The 20,913-nt window shown below is 43.0% G+C and overlaps 1 protein-coding gene across 1 annotated transcript in view; it reads right to left on the bottom strand.

The window, feature by feature from the left end:
• Positions 1–20,913, bottom strand: part of TGFB2 (transforming growth factor beta 2) — a 71,259-nt gene that overhangs the window by 5,234 nt on the left and 45,112 nt on the right. Inside the window, exons 2-6 of the mRNA XM_009276844.2 lie at positions 20,070–20,233; positions 4,907–5,039; positions 4,678–4,788; positions 2,114–2,288; positions 1,246–1,399 (exon numbers count right to left, since the gene is read on the bottom strand). Of these exons, the coding sequence (XP_009275119.1) occupies positions 1,246–1,399; positions 2,114–2,288; positions 4,678–4,788; positions 4,907–5,039; positions 20,070–20,233 (737 nt within the window). The remainder of the gene's footprint in view (positions 1–1,245; positions 1,400–2,113; positions 2,289–4,677; positions 4,789–4,906; positions 5,040–20,069; positions 20,234–20,913) is intronic.

Raw genomic sequence — 20,913 nt, 5'->3', positions numbered from 1 at the left:
CCTGACCCACAAGCTCTTGGTCGGCTCCTCATCCATCCCCAGGCAGAGCTCCATGCACTCCAGCTGGTCATTGACATAGAGGGCAACACCAGCTCTTTGTCTCCCCTGCCTGTCCTTCCTAAAGAGCCTGTATCCTTCCATTCCAACACTCCAATCATAGGAGCCATCCCACCACGTCTCCGTGATGCCAATAAGGTCATAGCCCTGAAGGCATGCACCTGTCTCTAACTCCTCTTGTTTATTCCCCATGCTACGTGCATTTGCATAGAGGCATTTAAGTTGGGCCCCCGATGAAGCTGTCTTGCTGGCTGGAGTTCCTTTTGTGCTGCTCTTCAGGCGCTCTCCTGCTGACCTGTGATCCTTCTCCAGGCTGTGGGCATCTATTGCTGGCACTGGCATCAAACTGGTAGGAGTGGGATGGATTGAGGTTCCCCTCCCTCAGCAACTTTAGTTTAAAGCCCCCTTCACCAGCTTGGCAAGCCTATGACCGAAGATGCTCTTCCCCTTCTCTGACAGATGGATCCCATCAGCCCCCAGTAGACCACGTTTCTCCAAGCGAGTCCCATGGTCTAAGCAGCCGAACCTCTGGCTGTGGCACCAATCCTGTAACCATTTGCTGACTCGCCAGATTCGACTGGCCCTTTCAAACCCCTTCCCTTTGACCGGGAGGATTGATGAAAAAACTACCTGTGCTCCAGAGTCCCTTACTGCCGCTCCCACAGCTCTGTAATCCTTCTCAATACTCTTCCTTTCATTTTCGTGAAATTCAGCATGGTAGCAAATCAGTAACAATGAAAAATGAAAAATGGCAGGTCATAAAAGTAGGTGATAATCATCAGGTGTTATGACTCAGCCCTTTTGTTACTCTGATAGTGCCTCCCTCAGTGCCTTTACTGCACCGAACTCATTGTTCACTCATTCCGCTCACACTCTATAATGAAAGGTCCCTTCCCAGGCAGCCTCCCAAAGCTACACCAAGCTCACACTCACAAAAAGCATTCAGTCCTTCCATATGTCATATCGATGAACACGTTAAAAAAAAATAATCCCTGGGCCAATACATTCCTACTACTTCAACACTAGCTTGAGGCCATGTGTGAGTCCCTCTACAGGGCCACATTTAATCCTTAGTTATTGAGATAATAAACACAAGCTTTGGGCATTGGTGCCGATGTCACTCCTAGAAACATATTTCACCCTGCAGTTATAAAATAGAAGCTGAAAATTAGCAAAATCATTACTTACTCTGCTGTGCTGAGTATCTGAGCTCCATAAATATGGGCAGGCTCCTGCACAGAAATTAGCATGATACCCTTTAGGTTCATGAATCCATTTCCAGCCAAGATCCCTCTTGAAGTCAATATAAAGTGGACGCAGACAGCAATTATCCTGCACGTTCCTGGGAAATAAAATACAGACAAACACATCGATCATAACAAAGACAACACAGGGAATAAAAATAATCCAGTTGCTTGCTCCCTGAATGATGCTTTACAGGCAGGCAAGTCTGAGTACCAAAAATTCACAACCAAATCACATCAATAGTAGCTTATACTGTAACTGAAATCAGATGCTTAGACATGGCAGGACTTGCTTATACAGACAACGCTAATGGTTTCCCTGGAGGAATAGTAAGTATTTTTCTCCAGGTCCTACCGAGTGGCCTCTTGAGTAGGTGGAGCACAGTGGAGGTGAAAATTTGGCTGTAATTATGGGGCTGATGGGTCTGGGAATCATCCCAGACGGAACTCAGCTTCTGCTTTCTAAGGCCACAACCTTTCTCATCTGCCACCATGTCTGCGGGATTGGAGAGTGCTGGGCAGACAGCTGCTGCACAGAGACCCCGTAATTATGGGGCTGATGGAGCTGGGAATCATCCCAGACGGAACTCAGCTTCTGCTTTCTAAGGCCACAACCTTTCTCATCTGCCACCATGTCTGCGGGATTGGAGAGTGCTGGGCAGACAGCTGCTGCACAGAGACCCCGTGGGTCTGTGAATGAGGATCCGCGCTCTGTATAAATGCCAACCGTAAAGAAACATGATAAGCAACTGCATTACACCTCACAGGCTGGTACTACTATTTAAGTATACTGAATATAGATGCATAGTTACCTAAAACAATAGGCAGCATCTAGAGCACGCTTCTTCCGCCGACTGGGCTGTTGCGACTCAAGTCTGTAGGAGGGTAATAACATTAGCAGAAGATGTGGGGTCTTCCCACTGTATTTTTTCCTATTGGACTTTAAAGCTTTCACATCACCACTGGAATATGTGTAGTCATCAATACCTTCAAAAAATACATTTTGGTGATAAACATTGTGTTGCTTTTTCTTCACAAATTAAACAAACCATCTCTTTAAAAAAAATTCTCTCTTAGAAACTGGGCAATGATGGTGTCAGCTGAGCATGTTTACTGGGGAAGTGGGGGCAAATTTCAACCCAAGATCCCCAAGATATTCACAGTTCTCATTATCTATTATCAGTTATCTATTGTATCAGCCCTCCCACATTCAAAGCCATTTAATGGCATTTCAGTACATTTAGCAGAACTGTTGAAATGAGTAACAGAGAAGACTACTTCAGCCACTGCATCTGCATTGCTTAGTTTCAAATGCCCCAAGCAGTGATGCTTTTGTCACTTCACTTAGGGCAGTACTCCCATCTTTTAACAGCTATGTACCTTTTAAAACCTTGTAACACCATTAAAGCTGCTCTGAATACTTCACCTGCGTTTCCCACTGCTTACTTCCATCCCATTAGTTTTCTCTGTCACATTTACCTCTTTCTAATGCTTGTAAATTCTCTGTCTCCCATTGCCAGTTTATTTAAATCTGCTGATTTTTCCCAGAAAGTAAGTTATTCTAGCCCCTTCTTTTGTATGGGCATGGCAAGGACATTAATCAAAACATTTCTTCTTGAAGTGGCAATCAATGACACCACATTTTGTATTTTCTCTTGAAACACTAACTGCCTTACTAGCTTTTTATCATGGCAATAGCACAGGCAAAAGACTCAAGGAGCCTTTCCTAGGAGTCCAAACAGCTCATGTTATGGCTGTTGCTAAGATCCTTTTGAAAATTAACCCCCTGAACCAGAAAATACTATCTAAAGAGAGAAAGATACACTTTTCTTTTCGTAACATCTGCAATTACAGTGACCAAATATCATACTAACAATTTTTTAAATACACACAATGGCTTTAATCATATGGACAGTACATATATTTACTTAGAGAAAACATTTCAACACAGTGAAACAACGGTTAGAAAAACTTAATGCTTGACAAGGAATATAGCCAAATCCTTGGAAAACAAATGAACCAAATCATGATATACTTTAATAAATGAGAACTGTATAAACAGAATTTGGGTTGGTTCTAATATAACCATAGTTTGATATGTACTGGTGGATGATAACTATAGCACGGTCAATTAAATAACATTTCCCTTTTTGAAACTGAAACTTTAATGGCTTAAAAACACAAAGGAGCTTATGTGACCTTGATATATTTACTCTATATCACCTTGTCTGCTGTCCATAAGAAGCACATATATCCATAACCCTAACTACACACTGTTGTTTATTTTTTGATGCCTACTCAATCCAATCTTTAAGTTTTTACCAAGCTAACTGTCAGCATAAAAAATACTTTGTGTAACTAATATACAAACATGTTACAATAAATTCTACATGCCAATGTGGATATATAGAAATAATCAATGTTAACTAATGTAGTTCTGTTGACTTCACCTGAGAATCAGACTTCCACTGCTGGAAGTAGGAGCACACAGACAAGCACACCATTGCTGTTTCTTCAACCCACAACGCACTGGCAGTAAAACACTGTAGGACATTTATACAAGTCTGGCACCTGTTGTCCAGCTCTTCCCAAAGTGACTGATGCCATTGCTCACAGTAATTTACAATATTACTGATAGGACCAGAAAAAAGAAAGGAAAAAAGAAAAAAAAAAGAGTAGCTGGAGTTATTAAGTGTGCCTGAAGTGCTGGAAGTACGTGTGCAGGTACTTACAAAGACTGGGACCCTCTATACTCAGTGAGGACAAAGGAAGGTGCTTCTATAAGCAAAGCAGCCAACTGTTGCCTTACCTATACTTTGGAAATTTGCCACAAGTATTGTTTAACACTCATAAAGTGCATCATACTCACACACATATCTACTGCAAGCAGCTTACATGCGTGCCAAACACCATCCTAATTCTACTTTCCAGCAGTAGCCTTCTCTACTAAGCCTGAACCGTTACAGTGCTAGGATGGACAGCAGTCAAAGGATTTGTTTTGAAAATATTCAGCAAGTTTTCTCATGACTATCCAACAGTGGATGGTCTACTGTGCAACAGTCTTCCCTACATCCAAAATTGTATGTCTATCCGGTGTGCATGCTGCAAACTGTAACACAGACACTTCAGGACATCAGAGCTGCATGCATGGAACGAGATGGCTTATTCATGCCATCTGGTTTTAGGATAGTTCAGCTGACGCAGTTTTACCTTTTTGCCTTCAATACCATTTCCTACCAGCTGAGAATCAAGATTCTCAAATGAGCAAGTTTTCAGTCAGCTGAATGCCATTTAGAGAGGCAGTAACAGCTCTTTGTTTCCCTCCTCAATTACTAAGTACCACAACATTTTAAAAAGGTTTTTTTTCTTTCGTTACCTGCAAATCTTGCTTCAAGCTCCTCACTTTTATTTGGGATGATATAATTATTGGAAGGCACGAAGGTGCAGCACGGACAATGTAAGCTTATCTTAAATCCAAGGTTCCTGTCTGCAAAACATAAAAGTAAGTGGAGTTGTTTTTTACACATGGAATGACCCTGAAATACTGCTGAGTTAATGGAAGAGCAACTGGGGCAGGAGTGAAGGCAAAGAGCACGTGCTGTCACCTCTGTGATGGAGCCACTCATGTACAGCCTCAGTGACATCAAAAGACAACCATTCTCCTTCAGCTCTTGTTTTAACTACTTTGCTGTCGATGTAGCGCTGTCCTGGTGATGATAATTCTTTAGATTTTAGAACCTGCAAGAAACAACAAATATGATTGCCTACAGGTTAACATTTACCTGGTTTTTATTAACATGGACCACCGACATTATAAAATAGCAGAAGAAACTATTACAGCTCAAACCTCTATGCAGCAGATGTACATTCAGGCATGTTTTCAGAAAGAATTTTCTTAGGGTGCATGGGGAGAGGAAGGTGATATAAAAACGCCCTAATGAAATCAGCTTATGCTCCCAAGCAAAACATGCCATCACATATTCCTTCCTAAGAGAAATCACACAGAAAGACTGTCCTGAAAACTTGTCCTGCGAATGTGCTGGTTTTGGCTGGGGTAGAGTTAATTTTCTTCATAGTAGCTAGTACAGGGCTATGTTTTGGATTTGTGCTGGAGACAGTGTTGATAACACAGGGATGTTTTAGTTACTGCTGAGCAGTGCTTACACAGAGTCAAGGCCTTTTCTGCTTCTCACACCACCCCACCAGCGAGCAGGCTGGGGGTGCACAAGAAGTTGGGAGGGGACACAGCCGGGACAGCTGACCCCAACTGACCAAAGGGACATCCCACACCATATGATGTCATGCTCAGCATATAAAGCTGGGGCAAGAAGAAGGAAGGGGGGGGACGTTTGGAGTGATGGTATTTGTCAACTTCCCAAGTAACCGTTACGCATGATGGAGCCCTGGTTTCCTGGAGATGGCTGAACACCTGCCTGCCGATGGGAAGTAGGGAATGAATTCCTTGTTTTGCTTTGCTTGTGCGTGTGGCTTTTGCTTTACTTATTAAACTGTCTTTATCTCAACCCACGAGTTTTCTCACTTTTCCTCTTCCGATTCTCTCCCCCATCCCACCAGGGGGGAGTGAACGAGTGGCTGTGTGGTGCTTGGTTGCTCACTGAGGTTAAACCATGACAGCAACACAAGTGGTCAAGAGATCATAGTAACCGGAACATCAAAAAAGGCTATTTTACCTTCTTCAGTAATACTTACACTGGTTAGAGCATAGTATCAGATGCTAAAGTAAAGCCTGTACAATGTAGTCTGTACACTGAAGATATTATATTGTTCACCCGTAACTAATCTGTATGGTATTGCCTTATTCATGCTTCCAGCCTTCCTTCTTACTTCAGGTACTAGCCATACATTACACAGAAAAAAAGTTATTGTCCATACAGGTAACCTGGGGGCACGCAGAGGCAGCCTGGTGTGAATCGTGGCTACACATGGATTTGTGCAACAGGCAATGCTGCTTCCATCCAAACTTTGATGCCAGCTGTATTTGTGTCAAAAGTTTCAGCAAAGCTTGCTACCGAACATGCAATAAAAAAATTACCTGTACAAAAGAAACCCAGTCCCTCCCTTTCAAGACACAGCACTGCATGCCTAGAATTTCAAGTGCCCACAGTCTTCCTCCTACCTAAACAATTCAGCGAGTGCCTTCCCACATACAAGCATAGCCTGCTATTATTTACCCTAACTCTAGGACGAAAACAACCGGACTTTTGGCTGCTAACGTGTTTCTGGTTTCCTGGTTATCACCATGTTGATAGTTTTGTGATGCAAGAAGCTGGAATGCCATGCAACATTAAGTCAACTCCAATCAAGATACCACACGATAACATCACTTTGTAACTTCTGGCATGCCAGCTGTGTGACTTCATATATTGTTTTGGGTTCTTCTTCTCTTTAACCATCCAAGTCCATCTCCAAATGAATAACTGACAATGTCTCATTGTTTCCTCCTATTTTCTCAGCCCAGACCCACCTGACATCTAGCAAACGGTGCTGGTATAAAACAATGGTGAAACTGCATAATACATGTAAAGAAAAATACTTCAAAAGAGGTGTGAAATTATGTCATCACGATAAAATTAGGCTTTTCATAATTAAACAGAAAAGCAGGCTTGAAAAGGCCAGATTCTGTCCAATGTGTAGAGTCACCCTATTTACTTCAAGGGAGTGCTGGACCTCTCGAAGGCCAACAGTGCAGCTCCCACAATAACATTGTCTTATGAGAAGAACAGCAGCATGACAAGCTCTTTGCCTTCTTTCTGATCAACACGTTTAGCAAAAAGATGAGAAGACGTTGGTCCAAGTCCAGAAAATTACTAAGTGCCCCTAGTAGGTGATGCTGAGTTCTCCAGTAGAAACTGAGGGCACTCAAACATTGAACACTGGGACTCCTTTTTATGAGGCAACCTTCAAACAAAGTGACTGAACAACTGTTTACAGAGAGTTTGGCAGCGGCAAGGGGACTACCATTGCTCAGAAGTGCCAGAGGGATGAGAGAATCAGTAATGATTACTGATGCTGGGAAAGTCCCAGAGAAGTACAAATATAACTGTGCCTTCCCTTTGGTCTTTATCAGGTCAACTCAAGTGTTTCTGAGGATGTAATGCAGCTGTCATTCTGCAAAGATGTGTTGGGGCGGGGGGGTGTGTGTGAGGCAAATGGGACACAAGAACTTGGCTCATTTCTCTTCCTTTCTGCACAGTCATATCTTTCCAAAGACTCCAGAAACTGCATACCTCAGTTTTGGCAGCTATGTAAGGATCTAAAAGTAAGTAATGTGCCAAAAGCAATCTCCTGATGTTAACTATAATTGGTCTTAGATATGTTCTGAAGACTCAGCTGTGCCTTGGTATCCAAAATGAAATGTCTTTATCCCGATCCCATTGCTACCAAAAGACAAAGTCTAGGGCTGGCAGTGTGTACCTGGCATGAAAGGCATTTGTAAAAGTACAAGAAATCATCACTGCACATATCCAATGGCACAAAGAACATCCATCCTCACCGATGAACTGAATGACAAGAAAAGTGTTGGCAGGTTTCAGAACTGTAGGACACTGTGTGACAGGATGGACACTGTGGATTAAAAGAGCTAGATATTATCCATACTGTGGCATCTCTGATATCTGAAAGTAAGGTTTCTCTCCATGTTGTTTATGCTGCATGTTCAGGAAGAAAATTATGAAGAACGAGCTAAAAAGTCACAAAGTATGGCATAATTTCCACAATTGACATCATGGGTTAAACAGGCACTAGCAGTTCTTAAGCAAAAGGCTGTTAAGTGTGATGAGTGCCATACTTAATGAAATTAGCATGTCTGCTTCAATCTCCTTCTCCTGGGCTGACTAAGTATCTTTATACTGTTAGGGTGATATATGATCTTAACAACCTGATTGCTTGTAAGCAAGAATGATCTTCTAGTCTCACCATTTCCATTTTTTCCTTCTTTTTCTGTTACACCGTTACAAGTGTGGAAAGCTAATGGATGACAAAATCCTAGGCTGGATCCTCAGAGTCTATTTCCTCCCACAAAATAACCTGATGAAGGACTCCTCACTTATTTTCCTACACTGCATTCTATGTTTCCATCCACACTAAAGCAATTGTACTCTACATGGTGGTAAACAAAGTGGCCTCTTTGCAGGAACCTATCAGAAATTTTTACAGCTACAATATATTCTTCAAATGAGTCCTCCAGAAATTATTACGAGATAAGCATTTTAGGTTTTCTCTGCCATTTTCCCCCTTTGGTTTGCTGCTTTGTACTTTGCACTACATTTCTGGTCTTACCTGCCCCATCAGCAACACACCTTTTTCTTCCAATACACTCTCAAGCCTAGATTCCCATTGAAAACCTTCTCTTTCAGTACTTCCAATACTTTCTTCCTACTAGATCAACTAGTTTAGTTGCAAAAAAGAAGAAAAGCCTTTTCTGTGCCTTGCAGCTTTTGTGCTTGAAAGCTTGTCTACTTCTTCCAACTATACTGATTGGTCTTAGAAGAGATATTACCTTTACCTATAAACATTGCCTTGCCTTGCCTATAAACACTGCCTTACCTTTATGCTTAGCCCATCGCAACCACATCAAACGCTGTTATCAGAAATGTTGCTGCACAACTTGTATCTGCAGGAGCTAAATGAAGGCCTAAAAAATAAGGCTTTGTGCAAAGGAGTTTTCAGTGCACTAAAAATACTAACAGAAGACAAGGGGGAAAAAAAACCCACAGGAGAGAAGGAAGGCTGAGTTAAACTTCCCCTTTAATCCTTTCTCATTTCCTTCTGGCAACTTGTCTGAACACTGCCTCTTGAAGAGGCAGAAAGAGTTTGGTATGTCTATGTGTCATGACATGGATGGCTAGGGCTTTCAGGGTTGGGGGGGGGAGTATTGTGCATCACCACCTGCATGTAGAGATGACAGATTCAATCACTTGCATTAGTAGGAGACACAGTTTCCACACATACCACCTCACCTCCCTCACTTACGAGTGACACATTTAAACACCTGCATGCACAAGTAGCTGATGATGCACAACTGCATGCATGCAGGTGCGAGCATGCACACCTTCACACACGCATGAGTGAAAGCTCAAAATCAACAACCTCAAAATTCAGGTTGTGCAAAATCTCTGTAGCTTCTGAACATGGGGATGTTCTTCCAGGTATATCTGTTTATTTGGTCTCACTTTCAACAGAATGATAATGCAACGCTGCCTTTTCTAATAAAGGATTACACAGGGAACATATGCACATGATCAGATTTTGTGGGGATGAGCTGAATAGGTAGAAGTGTTACCAAAAGGTTATCCAGCAGACTTCTAGCCCAGTATGGAGAGTCATTTTCATTCAGTAGCAATGCTCTAAATTCTAAGAACAATTTGGTTTTGTCTACCCTCTTTTTGTACGGGATTCCTCCCTTTCACAGGAAATCAAATAGTTAGCCAGAACACTTGTTAATCTCTTCTTGACAAAGTATCTTGTACACTTAAGCCCTGCCTTCTAGCTATCTTTTTCTATGAGCACTGCTAACCTTCCCCTCATGATTTTTTTTTTCTATTCTGACCCTTCTTAAAAACACCTGGGGAAAAAATTATCTTACAAATACCCACGAAGGATCTCTAGATATCACATACATGCAGCTACTGCCAGCAGATCAAGGCAAAACAAACATGTGACTATATGAATAATGCAGTTAATTGCAGGAAAGGGCTCATGAAGCAGCCAGATGCAAACAAAGCATTGCTCTTGCTTGTACAGCTACACATGTTTAGGAAGCCCAGTCGGGGATCTCAGTGATGACAGCACTCACATGCCACCTTCATCAGGCCTGCCAGATTTCTGGTTTATAAATCCCGTTGAAATCTACCCTTCATTGGTTCTGCAAAGGCATTCTGCTCAGTCTTCAGGGGGAGACCCTCTGCTCTGCTGGCAGGGATTTGTCTGTGCTCCTCCTTGTCCGTTAGAGGAGGCCGGACCGTGATGCTGTCTTGGAAGCATATCCCAAATTACCATGACCAGGGCATTCAGCGGTGAAAAGCTTTAGTTTTGTCACAAACTGGTTTCAGAAGAATGACAAGCAAGTTTCCAGAAAATACTGATCTCTAAATTACTTCTGCCACCTGCTATGCTTATTTTTCAGATCAACTGGAGAGCATTAACTGATTATTTTTTTTTTAAATTTAAGTATCAAGTAGCTGAAATCTTCATTAAAATACTGGAGGATGAAACTGTTTGTTTATATGCACACGTTTATACTCTCAAGTAACTATCACACACCGAGTATAAAAATAAGGACAAGGATTGTCTTAGTCTGTGTTTTATAAAGTACACTGAGAACACTATATAATTCATGATAACAAACAAAGCAGAATGTTTGCAAAATTAGCAGAAACATGGCTTCTTTAAAAAATGGGGCATATCAAAGGCTGATACAAACGCAGCAGCAGCATTTGGCATCAGTATAATTATACTGGTTCAAAAACAAAACCAAAAAACTTCCAAAACCCAAAACTGTGTTAATAGAAACTTAATTATTTTGCTCAAATTTTCCTTTGCCTACTCCCCTTCTCATATATATAGGCAGCTAAAGCAGGGGATAACTGAATGAACGCATTAGTTTATGTATTCTAGACAATAACCACTGAGAGCAGACGCCTGAACAGCCTGTCTTCATGACTCATTACACACATAAAAGGAAAAAATTTGACAGAAAGACTCACTGGTTCTTTCAAGTAACTAGAGCTCCAGAACAGCAACTTGCTTAGTTTATTTCAGACTTAATGGTCTGGCCAATAACTACTTCTAGTCTTCTATAGTTACCACAATCAGATGCAGAAGAATAGGAAAATTACAATTAAGTATAACTTACAGTGGAATAGTTTTGGCTAATAAATTCATCACCTCCCCAGCAAGCAAGCAAACAAACAAAAAACTGAGTGTGGTTCAGCAGTGATGATACACAGGCTGATGCATCAATGCCATACATCTGCTGCAGCCAAGAAAACCCTAGGCACACATCAAAGGCCAAGCTTTAGCAACAACAAGGGCATTTTATAGCTGGGTTTGACCATTACGGTCACTAACTGCTAGGAAATATTTTTGGCGACTTACAGTTACTTAAAACAAGTTGATGAACTTTCAAAACACAATAATAAGATCATATGGCCACTTAAAAATATCTATCCTGTCTGCTGCATTGCCGTGGAACTTGGGATGGTCATTGCTGTCAGCCAGCATGGGTTCTGCAATCACTGAATAGCAGTAAATATGGCATTATCTTGTAAAAACCTGCTATTAATCTGTTTTTCCTCTCCATTCATTCTGGACTGTCTGATCTCCTCCCTCCAGATGCTGTTGGCTCCCTGATAACTTCCTTCCCTTCTCTTCTCTGTCATTTCAGACTCCTGCGATGTTCTTGTGTATTACAACATCTTGGCAGGCTCACTAATCTTTTCTTACTTATCAGTCATTATCCATGGTTTCCATTGGAACTTCAAGGGCCTTTTAAAATAATGGAAATAACCTGACATGTACTTGTAAACTCAAAGTAAATAAGCCCAAACAATGAGATCCAGTGGTAAATGATGTGCTAATGCTGGTTAACATCAGAGCAGAGATAAATTCAGCTATGCACAACATCATGGCTGAAAACTGCCCTTTAGGATAACCTTTTCTGAACTAGAAGAAATCTGCCGGGGACTCCAGCCTAACCCTCTGCAGTGGAATAACCGGATTCCCAAGGTCTGCATATGCAGCCACTTGTGGTTTCCAAATTCTTATGTACTATTTGCCCTACTGAAAGATTCATTCACTGCCTGGTTCCAGATTTCAAAGGTCTCCTCAGACAGCTCTCGAGGACTTCATCCAGCCCTTTCTGAAGCTTGAAGTTAAAAAATGACCATGCTAATTCTCAATCCTTTCTCACTCCCTGGTTGAGTTCGAGGTCTTTGATCCTATCTTGGACACAAGGGTAAGTAAACCCTTAATTCTGTTGCAAACCTCTCCAGTTTCTTATTCATTATATGTGGAAACATGTACATGTAAATGTAAATGCAAAGCCTCCTATAGTACCTTTTGCCAGATAATTGGGAATCTACTGGCTATCAAAATCTTAGCTTCTTCTTATCACCACTAGTGCAAGAGACTGTTTTTTTTTCAAAAATTCTCAGTGCAAATTTTTCAAGCTCTTCATGTAAACACTTCTGCAAAAGAGTAATTCAGACTCTGCCTTCAGTGCTATGGAGTTAAAAGGACTTTACAGCCCCCCTGCTTATCAATGGAAGTCTTTCCACTACTTGCAGAGGTCTCCGAATCAGGCTCAAACCAAGGGCAGAATCTTTAGAGACTAGTATATGAGATGCAGAGTTCCTGCCAAAATACAAAGGTATGGAGTACTTGCCAAAGTTTTAAAAAACCCCATAGCTCTCTGATCCATCTGCTCAGAACTTGCCAGACACGTTCTTCATGCAAACTTGCAAATAAAAAGAACATATTGCACACATAACCCAACCTCTTTTATATCTGGATGGGCTACAGCTGCAGTAGGATTCTCTTACAGTGTTGGCTGCTACTCGCTTAAAGGTAAAAGAAGGTGAAGTGCGAGGGGGCTAAAGAGATGAGCGGCTAAAGCAGGTCAAAAAGGAAGGGGAAGTCAAGTATGTCATGGAATCACTGTGACTGACTCATTGCATCGCCCTGTGGTGAGGGCAGAGAATGGATCCTGAGAAGGGATTTCCTCTCCATTTGTTCCCCAAGCAGGGCCTTCCTCCTGCCACTGAAGATACATGTGCAGCGTAAGTTGGGAATACCGTTCAGTCTGATTTATGCTTCAGCGGGCAGGAAGACTCTGCATTGTATAAGGAATAAACAAGAACAGGGGGTCTGGGGTCCTTCTCCTGGAAGATTCTGAAATATTGAGTGCAATTTCCTGCCGTTTAGGAGATTTTAAGATAGCTCCAAAGAAAGATTTTATATAAAACGAAGCAAAACAAAAAAATCCTGCAAACTTATCTAGCATTTAGCTTTAACTTGCCAGAGGCACATTACGTTTTATTAAAATATCAACAAAGAGGAGCCAAAGTCAACAAAACCAGAGTGGGTTCTCCTGTCTTCTAGCCAAATCCCCTAGATCCTGCAGGGTACTCCTGTGTTCATCTCCCCTTTATGCACAGGTCTCCCAAGCCCTTCCTCTTCCTCGGTCCTGTCCCTGACAGCCATATCTCATGTTCACATGCATTTTCCTGCAACGTTTTGGAATGCAACTTTCTTTGCTATCTGAATATTTGGACTTACTGCTTCTTCTAAAATGCTGTCTTCTTCCGCAAGTCACACCTCTTTCTTCCCATCCTCTTGCCTGCATCATTCTCCGTAAGTCACAATTCTCCTTGTGGTTTTCTCTTCCCACCACCTACAGGCTTCCACCCAAACCACTCCTGTCCTCCTCCATCTTCTTCCGTCATCTGTTCTTCTTCATATAGGCTTCTCTCCAACAGAGCTTCACATTACTTCCTACACCTCCCCAAAACAGCAATATTACCTTCCCCCCTCCAACGGGCTCCCTAGCGCAAGGCCAGCAAGCCAACCTGATGTTCCTCAGCCCAGTAACTACCACGCTGTGGTGCTTGGTTAAAACTTGCTCCTGTATCAGTGTAACGTGGTCTTGACTACCCCACCCATCTGCAGCCCAAAGAGCAGGAACCCAAACCTAGCGGCTGGTTTCTGACCCATGTCCTGCATTCCTATGCTTTCCATAATGTACACGCACTGCAAATGGCAATAAATCTATCGGCTCAGTGCCCCACATTTCTACACGCAGCAGTGTCGAGCTGGGAGTACACACTGACTTGTGCCAGTAGCTAATGGGGATATTATATACTTCTTCAAGTCATCTTCAATAACTGCTCTGTTCCTGGCAAGAGGTGGCTGCATCTGAGATAAGCTCTCAAATCACAGTGAATATGACGCAGCAATAAATACTTCCCCTCACCCACGCTCACAGATTATTTGCCAAAGGTACTCTATACATGGTCTCCAGTGTACTGACTTTTTTTTGTAGGGGATACAGCATTTCGAACCAAAAAAAAGAATTCTGGAACAAGGAGAAAGCAGCAATTCAACTGAAATATACTGCAAATTAACTTCCTCTGGGCCTGAGCTGTTGCTGAGGGGGCCGGGGAAGGAGGAGGAGATTGGTAGAGTAGAAAGTTATTAGGTCCACACTTTATACTGAGTTTGGCACTTCAAAGAGCACTGTACATTTGCCATTCAACATAACCTTGTAACCTTTCAGATCGCACGAGACTGGTTTCAGGACAGCAATACATAAATTGTGTGATCCAAATATTCTACTTTAGATGTGGGTCACAGCAACGGCAGTCAATTAAAATTAAATGCCCCAGGTGATATCTGTAATACAGACATCCTGTGCCAGCTCACAGCCACAAATCCTGCTTCCTGGTATTTTCTTCCATGGCATTAGAGACGGCACTTTTTGGCAAGGAAAGAGAGCAAGGCCTCTCTGCTCCTGATTATATGGAGATCAGTCTGGAGTAGCTCTGCTGCAGTCAGTGTAAATTGCCCCAGATTTGCACCGCGGAGTTTTGACCCAAATCTACAGTAGCTCGCTCTAAACATATTCCCTAACTGAAAAACAAGACGAAACACTGTCTGAATTGAAAGTATTTGAACAACCGACTGTGGTTCAAATTTAAATCTGACTCATAAGGGGGTAATATGTTCCACAGCATCTTCCTTCTCCTACCTCCAAGCAGGGAGGGAGGCCCTTAAAGAAACGGGGGTTACCACTGTTGTCTGGAGGGCAGCCAGTTCTTCCTAGACCCTGAGCAAGCTCCACAGGAGCCCTCAGCATGGACTGCACCCTTCCCAACATGGAAAGACCAAAGGTCTGCTCCTGCTTGCTTCAAATTCTTCATCGCAATCTGATGTCCCCCCTGAGCTTTAACCTGGCACTGTCCGTTTGCTCCAACCCTGCGCTCTGATACATCCTGTGGTATGTCCCGCCCCAGTCCGCAGCCTCTCAGGTACCCTCATCCACAGCAGCCTCGGATAACGATGATGATAAAAAACAGCACTTTTGCTGCATTTTTCATGATGTTTCATGATGTGTTAACAAAACATGGCACTGCTTCCATAGGAAGTAATTATTACTTGTTATTACTTGACTGTCTGTACATAACAAAAAATACCTTAAAAACAATACCACAACACTCTCTGAACAACGGCTTTTCGCCTTGCAAGGGTTTCTACTCGTCCAGCTTTGTGGTGGTGCCTATTTATTTTTTGGAATGCTTATTCATAAAAGACAAGCTTTTTTTGAAGGGTGCAGGGACTTTATTCATAAATACAGAAGCACCTTAATAAAAGAAAGATGTGATGAAGTCTTCAAAGCAGGCAAGAAAACTGATGAACAAAGACATTCCCATAACAACTAAGCTTTATCTGATCAAATTCCAATAAAGCCTGCATTTGGCATAAATCTTTAAAAACATAGCAAGGGCCACTGGAGGATGCTAAAACTTGTTTATTTAATATTATTCCTCCTCCCTCCCCCAGAAGTTCTTTATCCTCTTATTATTCTGAAGTCTTGGTGCACGTTGAGAAGCGCACTGAGCAAACGTGGTGCAGTGGAAGGACGGGAGGAGAAGCACGGGAGAGCGCTCGCCCCATCTGAGGTCGAGCCGCTTCCTTTCTTCCCTCCCTCCGGCTTCCCACTCTCCAATGTGCTGATGATCAGCAGCACGACCAGCAGATTAACCCTCACTTTCAGGCAGAAGAACCAACAGAAAAGATAGTGCCTTTAAATAATTTAATTCTCTGTGGCTTCACTTAACCAGAGCCAAGAAGAGACAGAAGCTTTTATACTAGCCTTATAAAAGAAATTTAATTCCTACTTCTATGACTTTTATTATTTTCCATCCTAAGACTACTTAATATGTGCACTGTGCTTCCCATCTGCGCAGGAACACACAGATGTGGCTGACTAATCCTTAAATACCAAAAGAAGTATTCTGGGTGAAAACAGACATTAAAGAAACTGTTTCTCGGGGATTACCACTCGCCCACTGGCTTCGTGGACACATCCAGGGCACCTCCATGAGAATTAATCTCCAGGACCTACTGCTCGGAGAAACCCGGGGAGCAGCAGACCTGGCAAATGGATCCACAACCACTCACTCCCAGCATAAATACGATGGGGTGCTCTCTGCTCCAACCCTGCCTCTGAGGTGGGAACAGGGTCCTGCTGCTGCTGCGCCAGGGGCTGGGAGCGAGGGGCCACGGCCCTGGCTCGCCACGCCAAGCAGCCCCAGACTGCCTTCCCGGAGTCAGTGCAAACAAGGGCTGCAGGAAAACATGAAGTCCTTTTCTGATGTGGTTTGGAAAAGGGAGCCAAGTATAGCCTGAGGAAAGCTTAGCCGAAAAGGTGCAGTCTTGCATTTCTTTTTTCATTTTAAGGGTAGATCTGTAACATCAGAGGACCACACAAAGAAAGAATCAGGAGGAGAAACAAAATATTTATATTCTGCTTGCTTATTTTTTCCATTTACCCTGCACATCTGTCTCTAGCTGTTCCTAAAATAGTCCTTCAGAGTAATATTGTCCCTTCTGCACCAGTGGTATATACACTACTACTAAACTGCCACTGGACTAAATCAGAGAGCTCTTGGAGAGCAGTTAGGAGACCTGCATGTGTTGAGGGACGGCCACTTTCCCAGTGAACCAAAACAAGAGAGCTCTGACTCTCTCCAGAAGACTTCTGCCCCTCTCTTCCTGCTTGACTGAGAAAGATGAGGGGACATGGGAACAACCATCCCTAAAACTGCAGGTATGAGAGGAATTTAAAAACCCCTCAAGAAGATCTCATCAACAAAGCAAAACACTAGGCAACCCGAAACTTGGTGGGAGGAAAAAAAAAAACCAACACCCTAATAATTAAATGTTGCTTATGCAAGACGAAAAACCACGTTATTCCTTCTGGGCACAACAGCCCTGGCAAGCCCAGCACGCATCTCACAAGACAGGAAGCAGTGCTTATGCACGGAGGAGGAACAGCAGCTGCACATGCCAACTCCACCAGCAATCTCCTCTGCGAGGCTCGCTGTCCATGCATGGCTTTTCATGCTGGAAGCAAAGATACCTGAGTAAGTCTTCAGCCCTTACAGAACATATTTGCCTCTCCCACTTCCACTGAAATGAGCATCTTCCTCATTCTCCCCTTTTACCTCTCACGTCTGTACCCTCCTCCAGCGCTAGACATCCCTATCTGCGCTATCAATCTATCATTATTCAGCCCTAAACCTCCTCTAGCATCACTGTGGCACCAATGCCTCCTACCCATCCTTCCTCACCTTCAGCTCCTTCGATTTTCTTCTTTTTAATCTCTAAAATTCATATACTAAGTTTTAGGATGCTTTCTGTAGCACTGTTCTACAATACATCACAGAATCATAGAGTATCTCAAGTTGGAAGGGACCATAAGGATCATGGGTCCTTCCTCTCCAATTTCTCCCTGCTTTTGCTTTTCCTGTTAAACACTGCGTGCTAACCTCACGTGTTGTGATGGAGATTAGATGCAGCACTATCTAGGGACTCTGATGCTCCTGCAGTAGAGCTGCTGGCAAGGAACCCATGCAGTTCAGACTGGCCATCACAGAGCTAAGGTAACACCTCCATACAAGGTTTTGGGGAGAGCTGCATACAAGATTGCAAGAAATAAGTATGACCAAAGGGGGGGAAAAAACAACCAGCAGAAGAAGGCTACAGGAGCTTGTAAGAAGTAAAGCAGAGAGAGGAACTAACAGGCAGCTTTTGTCATTTTAATAGGTGCTCTGCAAGGGAAATGCTCTAGAGACAGCTTGCCTCTCTACAGGCAAAGGAGCAAAGTAACATGCCTAAAATATGCCTGGCACAAACAGACACTCAGAGCTTGCTGCCTTTGGCTTGCCTGTTACTTGGTGGAGAAAAGACCTAATCCTACAATAACCTGCACTCATTACTCACCTAACACTTCACTCAGTATGCCCCACCCAGCCTAAAAAAGAAATTGCTTTACTCACCAGCTATATATTTATCTAAAGGACCCAAGTACCTGCCCTGGATACAGGTGTCAGTCATTTCCATGGGCACAGGCTTGCTGGAATCAGGCCCTCTCAAATAAGCTCCAGCTGTTTCTCATCACAAGGCGAAATCCCAGCCAAGCAAAGGCCCTTTCTTCCCTACCTCTGCCGAACCCTTTGTGTCCCACGTTCCTCAAACATGGAAAGGCAATGAACCGAGCTCAGGCAACTGCAGCTGTACTCCTTTCAGGTGGCTGACTAACAGCTCTCAAAAGTAGAACAACAGAAAGCCCAGAGATGCCATCAACTCCTTTTAGGATGTCTGAACAGTGAGGTCAAGCCAGAACATACATACAATTGTTTCAACAGGCTGGTGGGGCAGCATCACAGGGACTCGTAGCGTAATTCTCTGTGACGGCTGTTACATATAAGCAACTCTCACTAGAGTTGAGGACTCTCATTAGAGTCCTAGCTTTCTCTTAACAAATGACACGTTATTTACTCAACTTTTCTGCCAGCCTGTCCTTGGGAAGGAAGGCAGCCAGATCGCAGTTGTGAAGCCAAGCGCCCAGTGACCACCTGTGGACCTGAACCACATTCAACCAGGAATCATGCTTCTCCTACGTTTAAACAATGTCTGAACAGTCCAGTGCACCTTTTCCTGCTGTCAGCCTCTAAGGTTGGCTTATACTGTCACTTCAGCAAGCATGTGAACCCAAATTCTCCTGTCTCCTCCAAGTTTGGCTTGCACTTGACCAGACCAGGCAGGAAAAGGTGAATGTTGAAAGTGAGGGAGAAGCCTAACTCAAATTTGCACCCACTGGATCTGAACCAGACTCTACAGGGCTGCAAACCCAGGGCAGTGCTCAGGCATAGCTAACGAGGGCAGCAAGAACAGAGCCAAAGAGGGGCTCAATACACTTTTACAATGTGGTATCCTGTCTGGCAGGGTTTTCAGCAGAACAAGTCCCGGGTTGCTGGAACTCAGTATAAAACTGCTGGGAGCTGAGCCCCTTCTGGTTGCTGTGTTTCTCAGCAAACTGAACTATGCTTTAGACGAAATACACTCTAGACAATATTTGCACAAATGCACAGACTCTATGTAAATGACTTTAATGGTTTTAAAGTCTTTAAAGATTAAATGACATCAATCTTACCAACACTCAGGAGTGAGAGAGTCATGGGGTCATTTTCTTCCTCACTTCTCAATCCCTGAATTGTCCACTCCCTTGCCTCAACCCCTGGGCTACTATACAGAAGCCAGGTCTGAAACTGCTAAGCTTTGAAACTCAATTATTAACAACGCCATTCCTGTGAGGAACGGTTAACAGGCTTCTCCCGAACACAGGCCAGAGAGAGGAATTTGACTTCTACGTAAACTACAGTACAGGCCAGGTGTTGGGAGACAGAGATCTGGGGATGACTCGGTTGATGTCTTGTTCTGTCACTTATCATTATATGCTGAAACTTTGGAGTCCCGAGGCACAATTGCTAGAAAAAGTTTGCACATTTCAGCTTCAGATGATTTTGAATAAAGTCCTTTCTAGGAAAGGCACAGGAAATAAGAGGCTACTTTGGAAAGACAGGACTCAACCGCTTCTCCCCATGGTTTGTTCCACCTGCTAGATGGGTACAAGGCAGGTTTCCTACAGAAAGATGGGGAGCTGACGTGTGCAAGGTGCCACCGTACCTGGTACAGCTCTATCCGCTGCTCTGAGACCCGTGCCTTCGAGTTCTGCAGGCGGAAGACCCTGAACTCAGCCTTCACCAAGTTGGAGGCGTTCTTCTCCATCGCTGAGACGTCAAATCTGACGATTCGGAAGTAAAGGCTGTAATAGCTCGGTGGGATGGCATCTGCAAGAAGGCAGTATGATTTTATTATTTTCTTTAATGATAAAATACATTCTTCCTTCAAACAGTGTAATACAAGACAGCCTCAGTAAGGGAAATATCTGTAGCATGATTCAGTTTCCAACAGCAAATTTAATATTATTAACAATTTAATAAAAAAAAGAAAAACCAACCCCACATGTGTTTGATTATAGGAATACCATATTAATAGAGATTAACAACTATTTCCAACTCTATTTCAGGTCACGCATTTAAACCTCCCCTCTTTCAACATACTGGTGGAAAATCCCAGATGCTTATAAATTGGGAAAAAATCATAGCAGTTGGCATCTGGCAAATGCCTTCAGATTTGCACAGAGTACACAGGGATCCTCTAAGATGACAAGTAACAGCAACTCATCTGATCTGTATGTTCTCTGAAGCCCATTTCTGCCCAGAATATGAAGCATAAATTAGCCAGCTTCAGATTTTGTTTCATATTTAGTTATTAAAGGATTTTATAGGAACAAAATACTCGTTCTGATTATAGTGACAAGGGCAGGAAGATAAGAGGAAGAAGAAAGGGAGAGAAAAGGCAAGCAGATAGTAGACATTATTAACAGAATTAGAATCATAGAATCGTAGAATCATTAAGGCTGGAAAAGACCTCTAAGATCATCGAGTCCAACCATCAACCCAACACC

The sequence above is a fragment of the Aptenodytes forsteri genome, unplaced genomic scaffold (assembly GCF_000699145.1).
Source record: "Aptenodytes forsteri isolate BGI_AS27 unplaced genomic scaffold, ASM69914v1 Scaffold465, whole genome shotgun sequence".
NCBI classification, from domain to species: Eukaryota; Metazoa; Chordata; class Aves; order Sphenisciformes; family Spheniscidae; genus Aptenodytes; species Aptenodytes forsteri.
Note: the sequence above shows the minus strand (reverse complement) of the source record. Positions and strands in the feature narration are given on the sequence as shown.